Here is a 19,537-nt window from a genome sequence, read left to right as displayed (position 1 = left end):
CGCGCCCCTCGCCCGCAGCCCCGCTGCCAGGGTCTCCCGGGGGCCTGTTCCTGAGTCTCCTTCTCACCGCGTCTCCGCCCGCGCGGTGCTCCAGCCTGCTTCGCCTCTGCCCCCGCCCCCGCCTGCCGTCCCCTCGCCTCACTTCTTGTCAGCCCCCGATTCCGCTCCCCGGGGAGCGCCCTGGCCTCGGCAGAGCCCCACTGGCCCCTGGTGGTTTTTCTAGTCTCAGGCGCGAGACAAGCCAACTCTCGGAGTCGTGAATGTATCGCCAGAGACTCGATTTCCAAGTAAAATTAAACCTCCCTCGGGCTCTCCTGATAGAACTCGCAAATGTCCGGATATTTTGGTTCGTTTGCTTCGGGCCCCAGTTCTCCCCCGCCTAACATGCGAGAGTTCTATTGCCAGATCAGGCGTGAGGCTTAATTGCAGTGGACTTAGAAATTGCTGTCAGTCCCAGGCAGCCCGGCTCCGGAGGGCTGTCAGTCCTGGCAAGGCAGAGCTCCTGCTTTCAGCCGGGACCGCTGGGGGCTCTCATTGTCAGCCCCAGGAGGAGGGGCTCCTGCTCTCAGCCCAAGTGGGAGAGGGGACCCCACTTAGGGCTGCCCTAGCCCAAATGATGCCCCAGGCAAGGAGCGTCTTTGGCCCCTCCCCTGCCGTGCCCCCTCCCCCATTTCTTAAATATTTGAACACCTTATTTTTATTGCATTTGTAGCCCATTTCATGGCTTTGATGCATGATTTATCCCTGTAATCTATTGCGATAAATTTGCACGCTAGGCTCTGTAAATCTGTATTTATTCATGCCACACATAAACAAATAAAAAAAAGTCATTTCCTCAAAGTTTATAGAAACTTTAAGAATAACTGAAATGTACTAACATCAAGAAATTGACTTGTGCACCAAGATTGGGTGGATCAGTATTACATAAGGTTACAGTAGGTGACAGCCTTAGAATATTAAAGTGTCAACCAGTGACATTTTATATATTTACATACTGCACAATTTCTTCTCCATAAAAAACCACACTTCTATGAAAAAAAATCTTTGAAGCTAATTTGTTCTACAGTGTTTTGCATAGAGAAACTATTGAACACATAGTCCCGCCATACACTGTACAAAGTTTGAATTCTAGCTTCACATCAGTTCCAGTCATTAAAGGGTGGATTACCTCCTCCATGTTAACGTAGGACTTATATTACCATTCAAGCTGTTCAAATGAAGAACAAAATATGGATAAACCCTTATAGATAGCATTGAAAGATTTTTACTCAGTAAATGTTGATTTCACTGTACACACACAAACTGACATAAAATAATTCCATCAATAATGGAAATTTACAAAGGCAAAGTAATAAAAATGGTGCTTAAGAACTTAAGTTTGATTCAAGGATATTTACTTTATATATTTTGACGTTATGTTGACAATTTGTGTTTTTACAATTATAAAGTTTGAACTTTTTAAATCTCAACATTTGTCGTTATTAAATAATTATTTTCTGTCAACCCATAATTTCCTGCAACTGTGAAAATGTAAATCAATACAAATAAAAAATGCTTAAAATCCATAATTGGGTGCAACTGTGAAAATGCAAATAGAAAAAAGCTTAAAAATAAACAGTGATATTATCCATCAAAATTATAAAAAACTGAATTCTGCCAAACCTACTTATAGAAAAGGCCCTCATTCTGCAAGGTCTTAAGCGCATGTGTATCTTTCTTTACTCATGGGAGTAGTTCCATTGAGTTCTGTGGGACCACTCACATGTGCAAAGTTATTATGTGTGTTAGCATTTGCAGGATATGAACTTTATATATGATACATTATATATGTATATTTACACATATGAATACTGGATTGGAGCCCAAGTTTATTAAGCTTGAAGAAGCCAGTTGTTACCATGTCCAGGTGAAATTTCCATTCTGATGCTTTGCCTGTGTAAGAGTATTTGCTTTGTAGCAGGGGTGGATGTAGCCTCCTGATTCAATGCATGCACTATACTAAACTGAAGAGGGGACGGGTACTGACCACTCACAGCAGCATGCTCTGCCCCCACAACCCTAATGGGGAGGGGAAGTCCTGGGTGAGAGGAGGCAGGGGGCTTGAAGAGCAAGACAGCACTACACTTGTCCAGTAGCAGCAGTTCCTGCCCACAGGGCTGGGCATGGCTCCCTGCTCTGGGCATTGTAACCTGGTACACAGGGTCACAGCACCATGTCACAATGCCCAGAGCAGGGAATATGGCCCAGCCCCATGGGACAAGAGCCAGCACTGCAGGATGATTTCTACAGGTACAACTGAACCCATGAACCCTGACACTAAAGCCACCCTTGCTTTGTGGTATAAGGCATTAACTACAACCTTACATTACCAAGCCATCAGGCATTTTAACAGAAAATTAAACATGATCTGTATTATTTTGAAAACAAATACTATTTATTTTCTTCTGAATTGTTATGTTTGAACAATATCAATGAAATAATAGCAGATTTGAGTCATTGTTAGGTTAATATAGCAGCAGTTCTAACATTCTTTATAAATACTTGGCAAATTTTGTCTTAGCCATATATATATATATATATATATATATATATATATATATATATATTGTTGTCATTAACTGTCAATTACATATCCATCTCCTAAGATTTCAGGTTGTCACTGAATGGATTTTACAGCTCTTCTGGCTTTGATGTCATTAGGAACCAATCTGATAAAATGAAAAAAAGTCACTGAATCCAGTAAATACAATATATCAGCCTCTAGACTAAGGATTATAAAACAGTTGATGGTTTGTAATTTGGGGTCCATCCTGGTATCAGTGAAGTCAGTGACAACACTCCCACTGACTTCAACAGGAGCAGGACTGAGACCTTAAATGAAATGTTCCAAACTTCAAAATACAAAAATGAGAGTTTAACAGGCATAAGAAAAAACAACTGGTTACAGTGGGGAAAATGTATTTAATCTAAGAAAAGCTTTTAAAAATAAGCCACATTACAGTGGCTTCCCTTATTACTAGATCTCTGAAGAGATTATTGCTGTGGAATTTGATGAATATGACAACAACTGAGAGTAAATACAATGTTACTTTTCTGTTTCAGAGTCACCTCAAGGTGCAGAATATTTCCCTTTTATGAAAGGAATTGTCACTTGTAATTTGTTGGAACCCCACCCTTTAGAATGCGCAAGGCCACATTCAGCACCTTGCAAATTGTGTTCTTAGCACCTTTCATAAATTCATAAACACAGCATTATGACAGATGTATACAGTACACACTCACCCATATATATTTAAAAATATATAGAGAAAATAATTGGTAAAATTTGTTTAAATTTATGTGCATTTCAATGTATCAGCTGTTTTTAACTTAAAAAAGAAAGTGTTCTAAAATAACTATAACTTTATGAAGATTTTTGAACAATTATACAGAGTATTGTGATGGCTGTTAACAGAGGCTGCTTTTACAAAACTACTCATAGTAACAAGCCATTATCAAAGCCAATGAAATGAAGGATTCTGTTTCACATTTAGCTGAAACCCAGTTGTCCCTTGCAACATCCCAGACCCATCTGCTGGAGATCTATGGGGGAGAAAAGAACAAAGTACTAATAAATGATTAAAAGAGCACAAGTCTGAAGGAAATATTTTTCAGAGTAGAACTTTACAATGAATATGTAGCATTATAGAGGTACAGCTAGTTTATATTAATTTATTTAAAATAGTAAGAATGTATATAAAACTGCAAATTAAAAGGAGCTGAATGTTTTATTATTATTTATTAAATGCATTTCATTTTTCTTTAGAGAAAATTTACCTTAAGAGCTCTGAAAATCTGGTAGCCAAAAAATGTTGTTCAGTGATTTTCCTTATCATTTTTATAATATCTACTGAAACATACACTGGAGCTAAATCTGTAATACTTACTCAGGCAAACCTCTTGTGTCCTCTTCACATTGACCAGCAGTGTTAGTCAGCCATGGTGAGGTGTACATGCTGCAGTCCATTAAGTGAGACAGAGCAGCTGAGCTTCCTCTGCACCTCAGAGCTCCAAGGGATAGCTCACCCTAAAGCAATGCAGATCTGGACCACCCTGAATGTGGTGGTATGCCCAAGAGGCACAATAGGGCCCCAAACATCTAACTCATTTTGTGAAAATATTATGAGTAAATTAATTTGTCTACTCACTTTTATTGCCTGACCAGTCTTTTGCAAGATTAGGACTGTTACTACATACTTATAGCGATCAAAGCCCATGTCCTTGACAGCTGTTAATATTTCTTCTGAGATTGAATTACACAAGACGATACTAGTCACACCATTATACTTGGTTTCTTGAAGTCGCTGCTATCAAAAGAGTTAAAAAAAAACCTGTAATCTCCATCCTAACAAGCTTTTGTCTAAAAAAATCTTACTTTTAGCTATAAAGAAAAAGGAAGTAAACTACAGGAATGTTTGTAAACAATAGATAACGTCCCCAAATAAAAAGTTAATCATTTTTACTGCAAAACACTTTATCCATCAAAATATTGAAATATTTCACTTTAAAACATTTTTAACAAATTTTTTTAATTTTCTTTGAAATGAACAGAAGTGTACTTTTTTCCTTTTGACTCAATTTCATGTAAAATAGCCTAGGGAGCATTGGTCTGCATATCCACAACACGTCTCCTGCACTACAGAGTCAATGGGATTAGTTCTTAGTTTTCAGGGTAAATAGTATAATTTCCCTGCTCTTTGGCAACTATAGACTGCCTGGGGAGATTCTCCAGAGCAGAGTCCCTCATACCATTTAACTTGGTTTCATATACGGCAATCAGACTGTTGTTAATAACACCAGAGGAATACTTCGCTCTCATGTCATGAAATGTTACCCGAACCAATTAGGGGAATAAAATTCAATAAATCCAAAATTTCCTATTATTTATTTTATTTTGGATAGTTCTCTGACCCATTTTAATCTAGTAACAGAAGAGATCCAATCCCGTAAAGAGCTGAAAACCCTCAACTTCCACCTTCACTGTTGGTGCTCAGCAAGCACCCTGCAAAAGACATTCAGTATCTTACAGTATAGAGCCTGTGATGAGCATGTGGATGGACTTATGGATATGCTTAAATTTATAGTAACTTTGTAGTAACCCCAGGGCTGTCTTTGAGTGACTGGGGCCTAACATTTACACTAAAATTAAATATCTTACATACAGATAATTTAAACAAATATTACTCTACCGTTAGTATATGTTGAGCTTTGTTTCTTACTAAGTGAGCCTGGAATTTCCTATATGGCTCCATTTTATATGTATTGGCATATCTTATTTTTGCCATGCTAGTCTTCAATGTAAATATTTCACTTTTCCCAAACTCTGCAAACGATTCATTATCCATTGGTTCCGTACCGTGAACTTCATGGCTTGAACTTCTCAGTCTCTCTTTTACGATCTGTGCATACTTTTTAAAACAAAAGAAAAAAATAAAGCTTAGTCTCATGCTTTGGTATTTGATTGTTGAAAGTTTTCTGACACTTCAAAATGGTATCGCTAGAGGGAAAGACTTGAATTTTGTTTGGGATCATCTTTGGAGATATCTGAAAAAAACTAAACTGTGAATTGTTCATCTCTGTTATGTATAATTGAGGAGTGTGCTAGTTATCTGATGCTCCTTCTGGGAAAAGGGCCAAAGTTTATATCCTCTCACCTAAGCTCGGATTCTGCTTCCCCTGAAGTCTATGCAAATTTTGCAGTTGACTTTAGTGCAGGCAGAATTGGGCACTCAGGGGAGAAGAAACCTTCAATCAATCTGTCAATAAATCATTTTTACTATCCTTCAAAAGTGTTAGAAAGCATATTCCCAGTTACTTATCTAAACACCTGTGTTACCAGTAGAAAATTTTCAGTACTGATGATGTTGTATACAATACCAATATAATAAACGTTACTACTGATTTGTTTATTGATCTTTTGTGTGATTATATTCTGAAAAACTACTGTACAAACTGCACTGCAGAGATGCCTATATGTTGTGTTTAAGCAGAAATGTGGTTTTTTTTTCTATTTGCAAGAACTAAAAGCTCAGTTTTGGATCTGCGGCACTCTGTGCCTGAAAGTAGCACCCTGAAACCTTCATATTCACCACTGTCATATAATTATGTTTTGTACAATGTATACCTTGTGAGGTATCATTGTAGAAGTCTTGATCTGTTGAACATGAATATCCTGTTGGATTATAAATGCTACCATTGTATGGGAAGTTATGAAGTTTTGCTATATGTGTGATACTGAAATACGCTGTGAGGTTGGGAACACCCCTACAACGAGCCTTTCAGATATAACAATGGAGTAGCCAGACACTGATGATGGCCCTCTGAGGGGAATCCATACTCACAAGGACTACCCCAGGAACTGTATACAATGGAGACCTCTCAGAGAGAGCACGTAGACAATGGAGACTGTTTGACTCATCATAGCAAAGGATCTTTCCAGCAAGCTGGAAGAAATTATAAAAGAGGGGAAGTGACATCATCACTTGGCCTCACTCCCTCCCACAACTCAACACCCGGAAACACATCTGGAGGACAAAGACTGAACTGGGGAGGTGGTCCCAGGCTGGAAAGGAGAATCCCAGCTTGTGTATTAAGGAACTATACCATCAGGGAGAGACACTGCTTGATTCAAATCCTATCTAGTTTATCAGATTGTGATTTTACTTTTATTTCTTAGGTAACCAACTTTGATCTGTACGCTTATAACTTATAATCACTTAGATTTTGGTTTATATTTTACCTTAAACAGTGTGTTTTGGCTGAAATGCTTGGGAAATCTGCACAGTGTACAATGTGGAGAACATGTCCTCTCTGCATTGAGGGAGGGGCAGACTGGTAATAAACTTACACTGGTCAGGCTTCTGACCAGTGCCCTGAGGTCCTAGGCTGAGGAGCTGGGGGAATTGGCTGGAGCCTCTCTATTGTTAGTTCATGGCTAGAAGCATTCATGTTACTCAGCTGGGTGTGTCCTTGCCTGTAGATGGCTGTGTAAGTGCAGTACCTGGTGAGGTTTACAGCTTGTCACAGCATCACAGTGTGAGAGGGAGCCCAGGTTGGTGCCAGAGGGCTCAACAATACCCCAGTTCCAGGTTGCACCCCGGGGAACCTGTTACAGCATCTGAAGGTGAAGAAGTGATCATTTTTGTTTATTCATCTTTATCATTAATAAAGATTCTGCACAGACAAATTCTGCCCTCAGTTACACTAGTATAATGTCACTCTCTTCAATAGTAACTGAGGACAGAATTTGGCACTACAGTTGAAACTTAAGTAATCATACTAATATGCAGAGGCAAAATAGAATCAAAATCAGTCTCCCAGAGGTGTGTTGACTTTGCAGTTCTACCAGGAGTCAAAAGTAATATAAGCATATTTTTGTCACTACAATGAATGCATATGATCCTGAATGTATACACAGTGATAAAGCAGATTTGTTGAGTAAGAAAGTGACATTTCCCCAGCCATGATTAGAGTGGATTCTCCATGTGCAGGTCTCACCTCTCCTACCCAGAAGGTGGGTCTGCTGCCACTATGGTATCAACCCCCCGTCCTATGGAGATATAGACATACAGACATGTGTTTTGGATCTGTTCTGAGGAGGTGGTAGGGAACAGGGAGTGGGCTGCCCCATGATCGATGGGGTCAAGAGGGACACACATCATCCCCAGACTAACCCCTTGTCAATTCCTTAGGAAATGTAATTATTAGTAGTATTTCTACTGCAGTAGCACCTAGGAGCCTTCTGTCACAGACCAGGACCCCTATTGAGCTAGGTGCTGTACAAACACAGAACAAAAAGACAGTCCCCGCCCTAAAGAGATTACAATCAAAATATAAAAAAAGACAAGTGAATACGCACAACCAGGGAGCACAAGGAATCCATGAGACAATAACAGTGGGCAGGATAGGCAATGGTCTGGTCTCAACACACCAGCTAACCATTTTTGTAGGCATCATGACAAAGGAGAGTTTTAAGGAGGGATTTCATGGAGGACAATGAGGTAGCTTTACAGATGTTTAAGGGGAGTTTCCCCCAAAAATCTGTATAGTCTGGAACTATATTACCTTTCCCACAAAGCCCTCTCCAAAGTGTGGAGCTTTTTTTTAAGAAGAATGAGGGGCAGCCACAGCCAGGGAGAAGGATGTGGGGTGCCCAGGGGGACAAAGTTCACACTGAGACACAAGGTCTTCATGCTGATGACCCTGACCTCCCACTGATCCTTCAACATCAATGTGGATCCACAGGACTCAAAAGGTTTAGTAGCAGATCCTGCATCTTCTTCAGTGAGTGAGAAGTAGATCCCACCCTCTGATTAAACAAAATAGGAAATTTTCCACAAGGGGAACCTCAAGTTTTTTTCGCTCTTTATTCCCTTCAGGGATTTTACTGTGGAAGGGAGCAATCCAGCCCTAAACATTAATTCATAGGGCAGGGAGACAAGTTTTTGAGCTTCCACCAATAGAAGTTGGTCCAATAATAGGTGACAGCTCACCCACCTTGTCTCTCTAATATCCTGGGAGTGACACAGCTACAACACTGCATACAATTTATAGGGCAATAATTTTAGACTTCCTAATCTCTGTATTGTCATATTGTATTAGTTTTGTAAAAAAAAACATGAACCAAAATAGTATTAGTTATAGTAGTTATCTGTGTAACTGACAGGAGAGTTTGTTGTCTAAAAATGAGATCTGGACATTATGTTCATCCAGGAGGTGCCATGAAACCAAAGTTCCATGGGCTCAGCTGAAAACAATGTCCTTCCATTTACTAATCTGAACTTTTTTCCAGCAGCATTTTAAGCTGCCAAAAATGTAAATGTGGATATATACATTTATTTGGGTATATATTAGAATCATAGAATATTAAGGTTGGAAGGGACCTCAAGAGATCATCTAGTCCAACCCCCTGCTCAAAGCAGGACCAATCCCTAAATGTCCCCCTCAAGGATTGAGCTCACAACCCTGGGTTTAGCAGGCCAATGCTCAAACCACTGAAACAGTGGTCTTGGAATGGTAAAGTCAAGGAGTTCTATTCAAGGGGTGTGGGATTGGAGAACAGCTGTTGAAATGAAGCCCAGTTGCTCGGCTGTGGAGCCGAATGCCTGATCGACCCACCTGGCATGAGCATTGATTCACCACTGCTGCTGAGTGGGGCACCCTGCCCCTGAGATTCAAGGAACCTTATAAGGACCCATTAGGACAGCTAGCACAATGTGGAGATCCCAAGGCAACTACCCATCCTTCACTGGGGGAAAACCCGAACAATCCTCTTTGAAAATCTGGAAACTATTGGGTTAGAAAAATCTGATCTGTCCTGGGCTGATGGATGAATTGCTGAGATCGTTCCTAATGGACCCTCTGGGAAACTAGGGAAGCCTTGAGGATTTCAGATGTAACAGGTACTATAAAATATCCTGTATTCTAGCTTCTGTTGCAGGTACAACATGGGGAATAGACCAGACTGAAAACCACTTCCACTTGGCTAAATAAACAGATAAAGTGGATTAGTTTCTGGTGTTATGCAATACTTCCTGAACTGCCAATGAACAATCTTTATCTGCCTAATCTAGCCCCTCAATACCCAGGCTGTAAGACGCAGGCTGTCCAGGTCTGGGTATAATAATTCACTGTTCTTGGGACAGTAGATCTGGAAATGAAGGCAGAGTCAATGGAGGTCAAATAGAGGCTGTGAAGATCCGAGAACCCAGCACTGTCACAACTGTGCTGGAGCTATACAATTATTTTGGTATGGTCTTGTTTTAATTTAAAAATCACCTGTGTGATGAGAGGAATGGTGAGTAATATGTTCATGAGGCTTGGCCCCCACTGAAGGAGAAAAGCAGGGCTCAAAAAGCCTGGGCTGTGACCCACTTGACACTAAAACTGATGGCATTTCCTGTTGTCTTTTGTTGCAAATAGTCTGACTGACTGGATACGCCAGGCATGAAAAATGGTTCTGAGCACACTGTTCTTCCAAGACCACTCATGGTTTTGTGAAAATCTCCTGCTGAGATGATCAGCCAAGAGGTCTTGGGAGCCTAGTAAGTGGGAGGCAATAAGAGTAATGTCATCCATGATGCGTAAGTCCCATTATTTCATAGCTTCTTGACAAAGTTGACTGGACCTTGCTCCTGCCTGTCTGTTTAGGTAGTAAATCCTAGCTGTAGTGTCAGTCAGAATCTGAACTGACAATCCCTTAATGTGAGGGAGAAAAGTGCAACAGGCCTTGTGAATTGCCTGAAGTTCGAGCACATTGATGTGAAGGGTACTCTCTTGTTCCGTTCATAAAGCTTGGGTTAGTAAACCCTCCAGGAGAGCACCCCATCCTATCAGGGATGCATTGGTGATATGTTTTGGATGCAAGGGGACAAGAGAACGGAATGCCCCTGCACACATTGTTCTGATCCACCCATTCTTCCAAAGATGCCAGGACCACAACAGGTACACAGACCAACATGTCTAAGGGCTATCTGATCAGTCAATAGACTGACTTCAGCAGCCCCTGATGGCTGCGCAGGCACAGCCTGGCATATTAGGTCAGGTGTATACACTCCAGCACTACCCTCACACATTTGGTGAATACTCATGGGCCGATGACCGGCCAAAAGGAAGTACTTACGTTGGTCTTTTATCAGAAATTTTAGAAACTTCCTATGACTTGTCAAAACCACCACATGGAAGTAGGTACCTGTAATAGGGTGGCTAAGTCTGGGGCTAAGTCAACCTGATTACAGATGGGCCCCACTAGAGAGGAATCAGGAGATTCTTACAGTAAAAGGAGCCAGGCTTAAGTAGTGATAAAGTCCAGATGAGGACAGAGCTGCAGGAAGATTCCTATACAGGCAGGACACTCAAAGCTGTAAGTTGCAATATAAAGGGGGAAGCCCAGAAAATTGCTACTATATCTGTAGAGACTGCAGTGATCAGGAGAGACTCCTGCAGGGCCCTGAATCAACAGGGTAAAAGCTCTTCAGGAATGGGGAGAGACTGGAAAAGCTCTCCAAGCAGGGAGGCCTGGGAGAGACTCTAATCAAACAGGAAAGAGTCTGAGAAATAGCCCCAGAGAAGGCAGAAGATTCTATTTTAATGTTAAGACATTTTTGGACTTTTAGTTTGGGACAACTGTGATCCAAACTAAAGACTGTGGACTAGTCAAAGGGTTGAGTCACTGGACAAGCTACCAGGCAGAAAAACTACCACAGCACCAGAGAGACCATCAACAGGGGTAATCGCCTAGTGAAGAGCTGCTATGCCACACCCAGTCATGACGGGGTGGCTAGCAGTGAATAAACTCTATTACAATGTCCTATAAATCTAGGGCAGCAAACCAGCCATTATGACCTAAGGAAGGAATAATCAATTCTAGAGAGACCATGTGAAATCTTATGTATTTTTATGGACTTATGGAGATTCTAAAGATCTAGAATGGGTCTCAGATCACCCTTTGACTTGGGAATGGGCAACTATCGTGAAGAAAAATTCTATCCACAACTCTGAAGGGGAACTTCCTCTACAGTTTCCAGATGGACCAAAGTATCAACCTTTTGAAGAAGCACTGATTAGCAAGAAGAGTCCCTGAAGAAAGACGGGGTGTGTGCAGAGGAATGAGGTTGGGGAAAAGAAAGAAACTGGATGGAATATTCCAGTCCCACAATGCTTAGGACCCACTTATCTATGCAATGCTTGAGTTAGATGACCTCCTTAGTTGAGATTTGAGCTTTTTCTTTGAAAAGTCTGTGTCTTACGGTAAAAATGCTGTCTATAATAGTTTCTGTTGCTGCTGCTGAGCCCTGTACTGGTGTCTCCTGGGGGCTAGATTATACACTGCTAATGAGCTACGGGCAGCTTGTGAATCCTCAAATAAATGTAACATCTCATCTGTTTTGTCCAAAAAAAGGGACAACCATCAAAAGGAAAGTCTTCGATATTGATATTCAACAAACTAGCTATGCCCAGAACTCTCTCCTCATTGTTATTGCAGAGGCCACCACTCTAGAAAAAGCATCGGCTGCGTCAAGTACAGTCAGTCCTGGTCACAATGTAACTTTCTGGCAGGAAAGCCTTAAATTCCTCCCTAAAATTTTCAGATAATTTTTCAATAAACTCAGACATTGCATTTCAGCTTACAAAATCATATTTAGCTAAAACCACCTGCTGATTTGCTATGAATATTTGAAGAAAGGAGGAGTGGTAAATTTTTCTCCCAAGTAAATTAAGTTTCCTGGTTCTTTACCTTTGGGAGTTGACTTAAGTCTTCCTGGTCATGATCTCTCATTGCCAGACATCAATACTACAGAGTTAGGTGCAGAATGAGAATAAAAACACTCACATCTTTGCATTTATCCATGCACATAGCTACAGGGGCTAAGAAGGCTGGTGTATGCCATAAGGTCTATGCCAGTTCTAGCAGTGCCTTATTAATAGGTAGTGCTCCCCAACCAGGGGCAGAACCCTGTAGAATGTCCAAAAGCTTGTGTTTTCTTGCAAAAGGTCTGCTTGAATGCCCAAAGCTGCAAGCATTCTTCTCAGAAGCTCCTGATCATATAGTCATCTAGAACTGGAGAAGTGTCTGGAATCACAGAATTATCAGGCAAGGAGGTAGAAAGATTAACAGGAGCAGATGGATCCTCCTATGGTAAAATCAACTCTTAAAGGCAATAGTTCCTCCTGATGCACAGGCTGGGCAGGGAGAACAGTGTCTTTCTGTATCTCCAAAACAGGCAACTCCTGGAGCTTTGTTACTGTGTGCTCTGAAGATCTTCCTCTAGTCTGGACCAGTGATCAGGCTCTGGACAAATGAGAGAACCCAGAGGCTCCAAAACAGCCCTGGGGAAGAGCACAGGGCATCTGGATTACCTGCTAGACCATCTGTACCTGGGAGGAGATGGTGAACTATTGGAAGACTCCAAACCAGTCTGTGAGGAGTCACCAAAATAGTCAATAGGCATTGGGGGTGTAAAGCCTGATGGGACTAGTAGACAACTTGAATTATCTCACCCATTGTGAAGAGGACAACATTGGTACTGAAGTAAGAATGGTAGTCAGTACCATAAAGGCTTCACAAGAAGTTGATAGTACAGCATCTTGAGGTGGTGCTGAGAAAGACCCCATAGCCAGGACCAAAGTAGAAAGTGGAGTCAGTACCAAGGAAGATGACCATAAAGGTACCAGTGCTGAGAATGTGTTGTTTCAGACTCTATGTGCCCTGGTGTCAAAGTTGGCATCAGAGAAGGAGCCAAGCCCCCACCATGCTTCTTAGCTGGTAGTAGTCAATATAACTAATAGTTTCTGCACTGGGGATGATGACAAAGACAGGCCCAGTACGAAAGGAGGTGCTGACAAAGCAATCATCTCCTGAACCACAGGAGAGTCAGGAAGGGAGAGACAAAGCAAATCCTTTGCTGTGTCATAAGCTTGTGGGGTTGTCGGTGCCAAAAAGGTCAGCGCTGAAACAATGTGTGTTGATCCCAGACTCAACAGGTGTCCTGCAGAAGTCAAAGAGTCGATAGTACATTACTAAAGTCATCCCAATGTGGTGCCAGGGAGTCACAGGTTGACAGTCCAGCTGTATGTTGGGTATCGGATGAGTCCTCCAAGGATCTCATTATAGGCAGAAGATGTTCTGAGTCCTTTTTTGAAGAACTCATCAACTTTGAGTGACCTCAGTCTAACTTATGTGTCTTTTTCTGGGAAGGTTCTGGAGAAGAACTCCTTTCTCCATGGAGAAGAGTCCAGGGGATCTGTCCAAGACAACTGCACACACACTGATAGCCAGCATGTGAGAAGACAAGTGATCCCCTCATTGCTTGCTCTATCAGATGGTGCTTGAGATGCAGCAAATCTCTGTTCTTTTATTGAACTGTGGCAAATACTGTACCTCTCCTTAATGTGCCCCTCCCAGAGGCACAAAAGGCAGCACATCTGGAGGGCGGGAGGCATTGTGTAAACACTTCAGAAAATGGGCAGTGCTTAAAGCCCAGAGAGCACCACATAGCAACAGTGCCTAGCACTGAAACGAAAAGAATAAACTAACTAATTGGTACTAATGGCTAACTATTAAAAGATAAAGGGAAAGCTAAACTAGCTAACTATGCAGATGAAAAAAACATCCAGGTAAACCGCCTGGGAAGCTCCAAATCGGGCCACAGGTGGTGAGAAGGAGTTGAGGGGGGAGGGTGCTGCTGCCCTTTTATAGTCTCAGGAGGGATCACGAAGATGTGCAGGGTCACATGCATTCCCAACAGTACTACTACAGAAAACTCTCCAGCTGTGGTGTGCTGGGCATGCATACACCTGAGCGAAATACATGTGTGCAACATATTTTGAAGAACAATTTAATCAAATGGTGTTGCTATTCTGAAAACACATTTTTATAGTAAAGCTCAATTTTTAACATGTTCAAAAAAGACTATTTTGAGATCAATTTTGCTGTTTCCTCAGTCCCTAGCTCCAATTTCTGGTTGCAGGGATAGTTTAGGGCAGGTAGAGTCATCAGCTGCTTAATTGGGCAGCAGAATGGAACAAGCACTTGAACAGAAAGTGTCCCAGCTACTAGGCTGTGATGCTAAGAGGTGAATGAAAATATCTAAGAATATGGAGGACATACAGATATGCTGAAGAGATTAAGTACTTTCAAAATACCTATAAAGATGTCCAGTCAAGGGCTCACAAAAACTTTTATTTAAGTCCTTGGAGAGAGGAAAGGATAGGGGACATTTAGGATTATAAAATCAAAGGAAGCTATGCAGATTCTTCTCTGAGAAGTCACTTACACAAATCAGCCCTGTCTACGGTAAAGACATTTTCTAAAAATCTCCCACTATTTCAATTCCAAAATTAGCAATGTTGAGAATCCTAGTGTAGATGGGTCACAGAAATCTTTAATGACATGTCAATTAGACATGTTCTGAGTAGGTTACATGAGGCAATGTTAAAAATATCAGTGGCAGCCAGCGGCCTGCCTACACTAAGGCTCCCAACAATGCTAATACCAATTGAGCTGAACTATTGTTACCAATGTTGGGAAATTGTTAGAAATTCTCCTTATGCTGGAAGGGCCATTGAATGAGGAGGCGAACTAAAGTCTTTTAAAGATCTCTGGCCATGGGCCAGTTTTACTAAGTCTTATCTTTATCATTCTCTGTACCAAAACCTTTTCAATGGCCATAAATAAGTCTCCTAGTAGTTTTTAGTAATGCAATTACTAATACCATTTTACTTCATATTTGCTATACTTTTAGCATTGTAAATAGTGTTAGTAAATGTTATAGCAATCATTTTCTCTGATTGCATTATATTTTAAGTGTGGTCCCTTCCAGAGCATCTCTCAAAAGTACGTGACCCAATTTAGAACCAGTCCATTGTTGTGTATGGAGCTATTCTAACCTCACTGGCTGGGAAAACAGAATCACCACAGGAAACAGATTCCAGAGCACAGAGAACTTTTGTTCCAAGACAAGCCAGTGACACTGTACCATTGTGAGGTAAATGTGAAGGTAATAATTGGAGATATACCAATCTCCTAGAACTGGAAGGGACCTTGAAAGGACATCAAGTCCAGCCACCTGCCTTCACTAGCAGGACCAATTTTTGCTCCAGATCCCTAAGTGGCCCCCTCAAGGATTGAACTCACAACCCTAGGTTTAGCAGGCCAATGCTCAAACCACTGAGCTATCCCTATGAATCTATGGAAGATTCATGCTTCAAGGGTAAGTACTGAATGAAGCTGGTATTGAGGTGCTTAAGAGAGAAGCTTGCAGCATTGTTAATTTTTGTGATTCTTTTCTTGAGTAACAAGAACATAAGAACGGCCATACTGGGTCAGACCAAAGGTCCATCCAGCCCAGTATCCTGTTTACCGACAGTGGCCAATGCCAGGTGCCCCAGAGGGAGTGAACCTAACAAGTAATGATCAAGTGATCTCTCTCCTGCCATCCATCTCCACCCTCTGACAAATAGAGTCAAGGGACACCATTCCTTACCCATCGTGGCTAATAGCCATTAATGGACTTAACCTCCATGAATTTATCCAGTTCTTTTTTAAACGCTGTTATAGTCCTAGCCTTCACAACCACCTCAGGTAAAGAGTTCCACAAGTTGCCTGTGCGCTGTGTGAAGAACTACTTCCTTTTATTTGTTTTAAACCTGCTGCCTATTAATTTCATTTGGTGACCCCTAGTTCTTGTATTATGGGAATAAGTAAATAACTTTTCCTTATCCACTTTCTCAACATCACTCATAATTTTATATACCTCTATCATATCCTCCCTTAGTCTCTTTTCCAAGCTGAAAAATCCTAGCCTCTTTAATCTCTCCTCATATGGGACCCTCTCCAAACCCCTAATCATTTTAGTTGCCCTTCTCTGAACCTTTTCTAGTGCCAGTAAATTTTTTGAGATGAGACCACATCTGTACGCAGTATTCAAGATGTGGGCGTACCATCAATTTATATAAGGGCAATAATATATTCTCCATCTTATTCTCTATCCCTTTTTAATGATTCCTAACATCCTGTTTGCTTTTTTGACTGCCTCTGCACACTGCGTGGATGTCTTCAGAGAACTATCCACAATGACTCCAAGATCTTTTTCCTGATTTGTTGTAGCTAAATTAGACCCCATCATATTGTATGTATAGTTGGGGTTATTTTTTCCAATGTGCATTACTTTACATTTATCCACATTATATTTCATTTGCCATTTGATTGCCCAATCACTTAGTTTTTGTGAGATCTTTTTGAAGTTCTTCACAGTCTGCTCTGATCTTAACTATCTTGAGCAGTTTAGCATCATCTGCAAACTTTGCCAGCACACTTTTTACCCCTTTCTCCAGATCATTTATGAATAAGTTGAATAGGATTGGTCCTAGGACTGACCCTTGGGGAACACCACTAGTTACCCCTCTCCATTCTGAGAATTTACCATTAATTCTTACCCTTTGTTCCCTGTCTTTTAACCAGTTCTCAATCCATGAAAGGACCTTCCCTTTTATCCCATGACAACTTAATTTACGTAAGAGCTTTTGGTGAGGGACCTTGTCAAAGGCTTTCTGGAAATCTAAGTACACTATGTCCACTGGATCCCACTTGTCCATTTTGTTGACCCCTTCGAAGAACTCTAATAGATTAGTAAGACACGATTCCCCTTTAGAGAAACCATGTTGACTTTTGCCCAACAATTTATGTTCTTCTATGTGTCTGACAATTTTATTCTTTACTATTGTTTTGACTAATTTGCCTGGTACCGACATTAGACTTACCGGTCTGTAATTGCCGAGATCACCTCTAGAGCCCTTTTTAAATATTGGCGTTACATTAGCTATCTTCCAGTCATTGGGTACAGAAGCCGATTTAAAGGACAGGTTACAAACCCTAGTTTCTTTTACATGGTTGTTAAGCCACGGTGGCTCTTTTTTAGTTCTTTTACTGTGTTTCTTAATTTGGGGTATACATTGAAGTTGGGCTTCTATTATGGTGTCTTTAAAAAGCACCCATGTAGCTTGCAGGGATTTCACTTTAGTCACTGTACCTTTTAATTTCTGTTTAACTAACCCCCTCATTTTTGCATAGTTCCCCTTTTTTAAATTAAATGCCACAGTGTTGGGCTGTTGAGATGTTCTTCCCACCACAGGGATGTTAAATGTTATTATACTATGGTCACTATTTCCAAGCGGTCCTGTTATTATTACCTCTTGGACCAGCTCCTGCGCTCCACTCCGGACTAAATCTAGAATTGCCTCTCCCCTTGTGGGTTCCCGTACCAGCTGCTCCAAGAAGCAGTCATTTAAAGTATCGAGAAATTTTGTCTCTGCATTTCGTCCTGAGGTGACATGTTCCCAGTCAATATGGGGATAATTGAAATCCCCCACTATTAGAGTTATTTATTTTGATAGCCCCTCTAATTTCCCTTAGCATTTCATCATCACTATCACAATATTTCAGAGGGTTCTGAAGCCTGTCTTGTAATAATATTAGGACCTCCAGCCCCCTTGTGAAGTTCAGCCCTGCTAGAAGCCAACAGAATCTCTTCACCATGGCTTGCTATTCTCACAGGAAGGAGCAAAGAACCTAGCAGTTCATCACAATTCTGCTTCTTTCACCTGTGAGAAACAGACAGAATGGTGCCTCTGCTCCTCTTCCCACTCTCCACTATAGCACCTGGCCTAGGAAGGGGCAGAGGGGGATAAGGACCACCCTGGAGCTGCCCGCATCCCAGCATGGGAAGTGGAATCCTGTTGCACCCCCCAAGCCTAAGCTGAATTACCCTAGGAAGAGCGGATATGAGGCTGGGGGGTGGTAGAGACTGCATGACAGGATTAATTTCTGGGCAGGAGACAGGCAGATATGGGAGTGAGAGTTCCTGCAACATAGGCCAAGATCACCCCAAATATTTGGGACAGTGGGCAACACTAACAGTCATGCACACATCCTGGGGATGCGCAGATTTAAATAAAAAACAAAAGAGACCACAAAACCACACAATATAATTTTTTTTTAAAGTCATCACATTTCTGAAGGCCAATCTGGTGATTTTTTTGGGCAGCCGCCCTAGATGCCAACTTCAAGTGGTGCCAAGCTGCTGTACTGCTCCCCTCCCCCCTCCCATTTTTGCTCTGCTGCTGGGGGTGGGTGGGGACAGGGATGAAGGCATAGTGTTTTCCTCCCTGGTTTGGAAAATGGCTAGGGCCTCTCCTGAGTGAGGTACAACCTGATGCATGAGTGTGTGTCAAGTCCCAGAGGGTGGTGACACAGCAGGAGAGGGATCAGTGTGAAGGATCTTATAAAAGACCAGGTTTTGATTAACACTGATCAAGCAGAGCAGACAGCGTATGGATCCCAACCCTTGGCCAGAATCAGGTCACAACCTGCGACCAGGAGCCAAGCACAGTCCATGAGCAGTAATGACTCTGAAGGCTGCATCTAAATTAAGAAGAGAAGGAGCAATGGACCAGCCTACACACCAGCCAGCGGGAAGCGGGGGCGGTGGAGGTCAGGGCGCACTGACCCCTGCCTCAGCCCAGGCTCCCTGCCGCAGGGAGGGGCCCATGACATTTTGCAGGGCCGGAAGCAAGCTGGGCAGACAGGCACGTGCAGGAACCTCAGCCCCCGCCCACCCCGCTGCGCTCAGAGGCAGGAGACGCCCATTGACTCCCTCTCCTCTCCCCCCCCGCCCCAGGAGGCAAATCGCAACTGATGTTCATTCAGAGCGCGAGGACCTGCGCCACTCCGGTGCAAGCGCGTGCGCAATCCCCCTCCCCGACCGCGGCCCAGCTCCCCAATCCGCGCCTGCGCACTGCCTGCTGCTCACGTTGTCTTTCTCGAACATGCTTAAACGCCGCTCCCCCTTCCCCCCCGAAAGTACTTTCGACGCCTTCGCGTGTTTGTCCATGGCGCGTCCACCCTGACGCGCGGCGTCCCGCCCCTGCGAAGAAGGAGACCGGGCTCGGTGCCTTCCCCCCAACCGCCACTCAACGGCCACTAAGAAGTTCCAGCTTCGCC

General features: G+C 42.3%; 1 protein-coding gene across 2 annotated transcripts; it reads right to left on the bottom strand.

The window, feature by feature from the left end:
- Positions 1 to 780: 780 nt before the first annotated feature.
- On the bottom strand, positions 781 to 19,479 carry DYNLT2 (dynein light chain Tctex-type 2). Of its 2 annotated transcripts, none has more exons than XM_039531234.1 (4): positions 19,347 to 19,479; positions 5,229 to 5,447; positions 4,188 to 4,346; positions 781 to 3,582 (listed from the first exon to the last, which is right to left on the bottom strand). In XM_039531234.1, the coding sequence occupies exons 1-4, from the start codon at positions 19,425 to 19,427 to the stop codon at positions 3,472 to 3,474; spliced, it is 570 nt and encodes a 189-aa protein (XP_039387168.1). In that variant the 5' UTR covers positions 19,428 to 19,479; the 3' UTR covers positions 781 to 3,471. The 2 variants fall into 2 exon arrangements, with proteins under 2 accessions (XP_039387168.1, XP_039387169.1); XM_039531235.1 differs by having other exon boundaries at positions 4,188 to 4,343.
- Between the last annotated feature and the right edge of the window lie 58 nt (positions 19,480 to 19,537).

The sequence above is a fragment of the Mauremys reevesii genome, linkage group 3 (assembly GCF_016161935.1).
Source record: "Mauremys reevesii isolate NIE-2019 linkage group 3, ASM1616193v1, whole genome shotgun sequence".
NCBI lineage: Eukaryota > Metazoa > Chordata > Testudines > Geoemydidae > Mauremys > Mauremys reevesii.
Note: the sequence above shows the minus strand (reverse complement) of the source record. Positions and strands in the feature narration are given on the sequence as shown.

Coding starts and splice junctions, on each gene's coding strand:
- DYNLT2 (XM_039531234.1), bottom strand. CDS start 19,427: ATGGACAAACACGCGAAGGCGTCGAAAGTACTTTCGGGGGGGAAGGGG. Junction 5,448..19,346: donor GCATGTTCGAGAAAGACAAC/GTGAGCAGCAGG, acceptor TGTTTTAAAAAG/TATGCACAGATCGTAAAAGA. Junction 3,583..4,187: donor AGACTGGTCAGGCAATAAAA/GTGAGTAGACAA, acceptor TCTCCCCCATAG/ATCTCCAGCAGATGGGTCTG.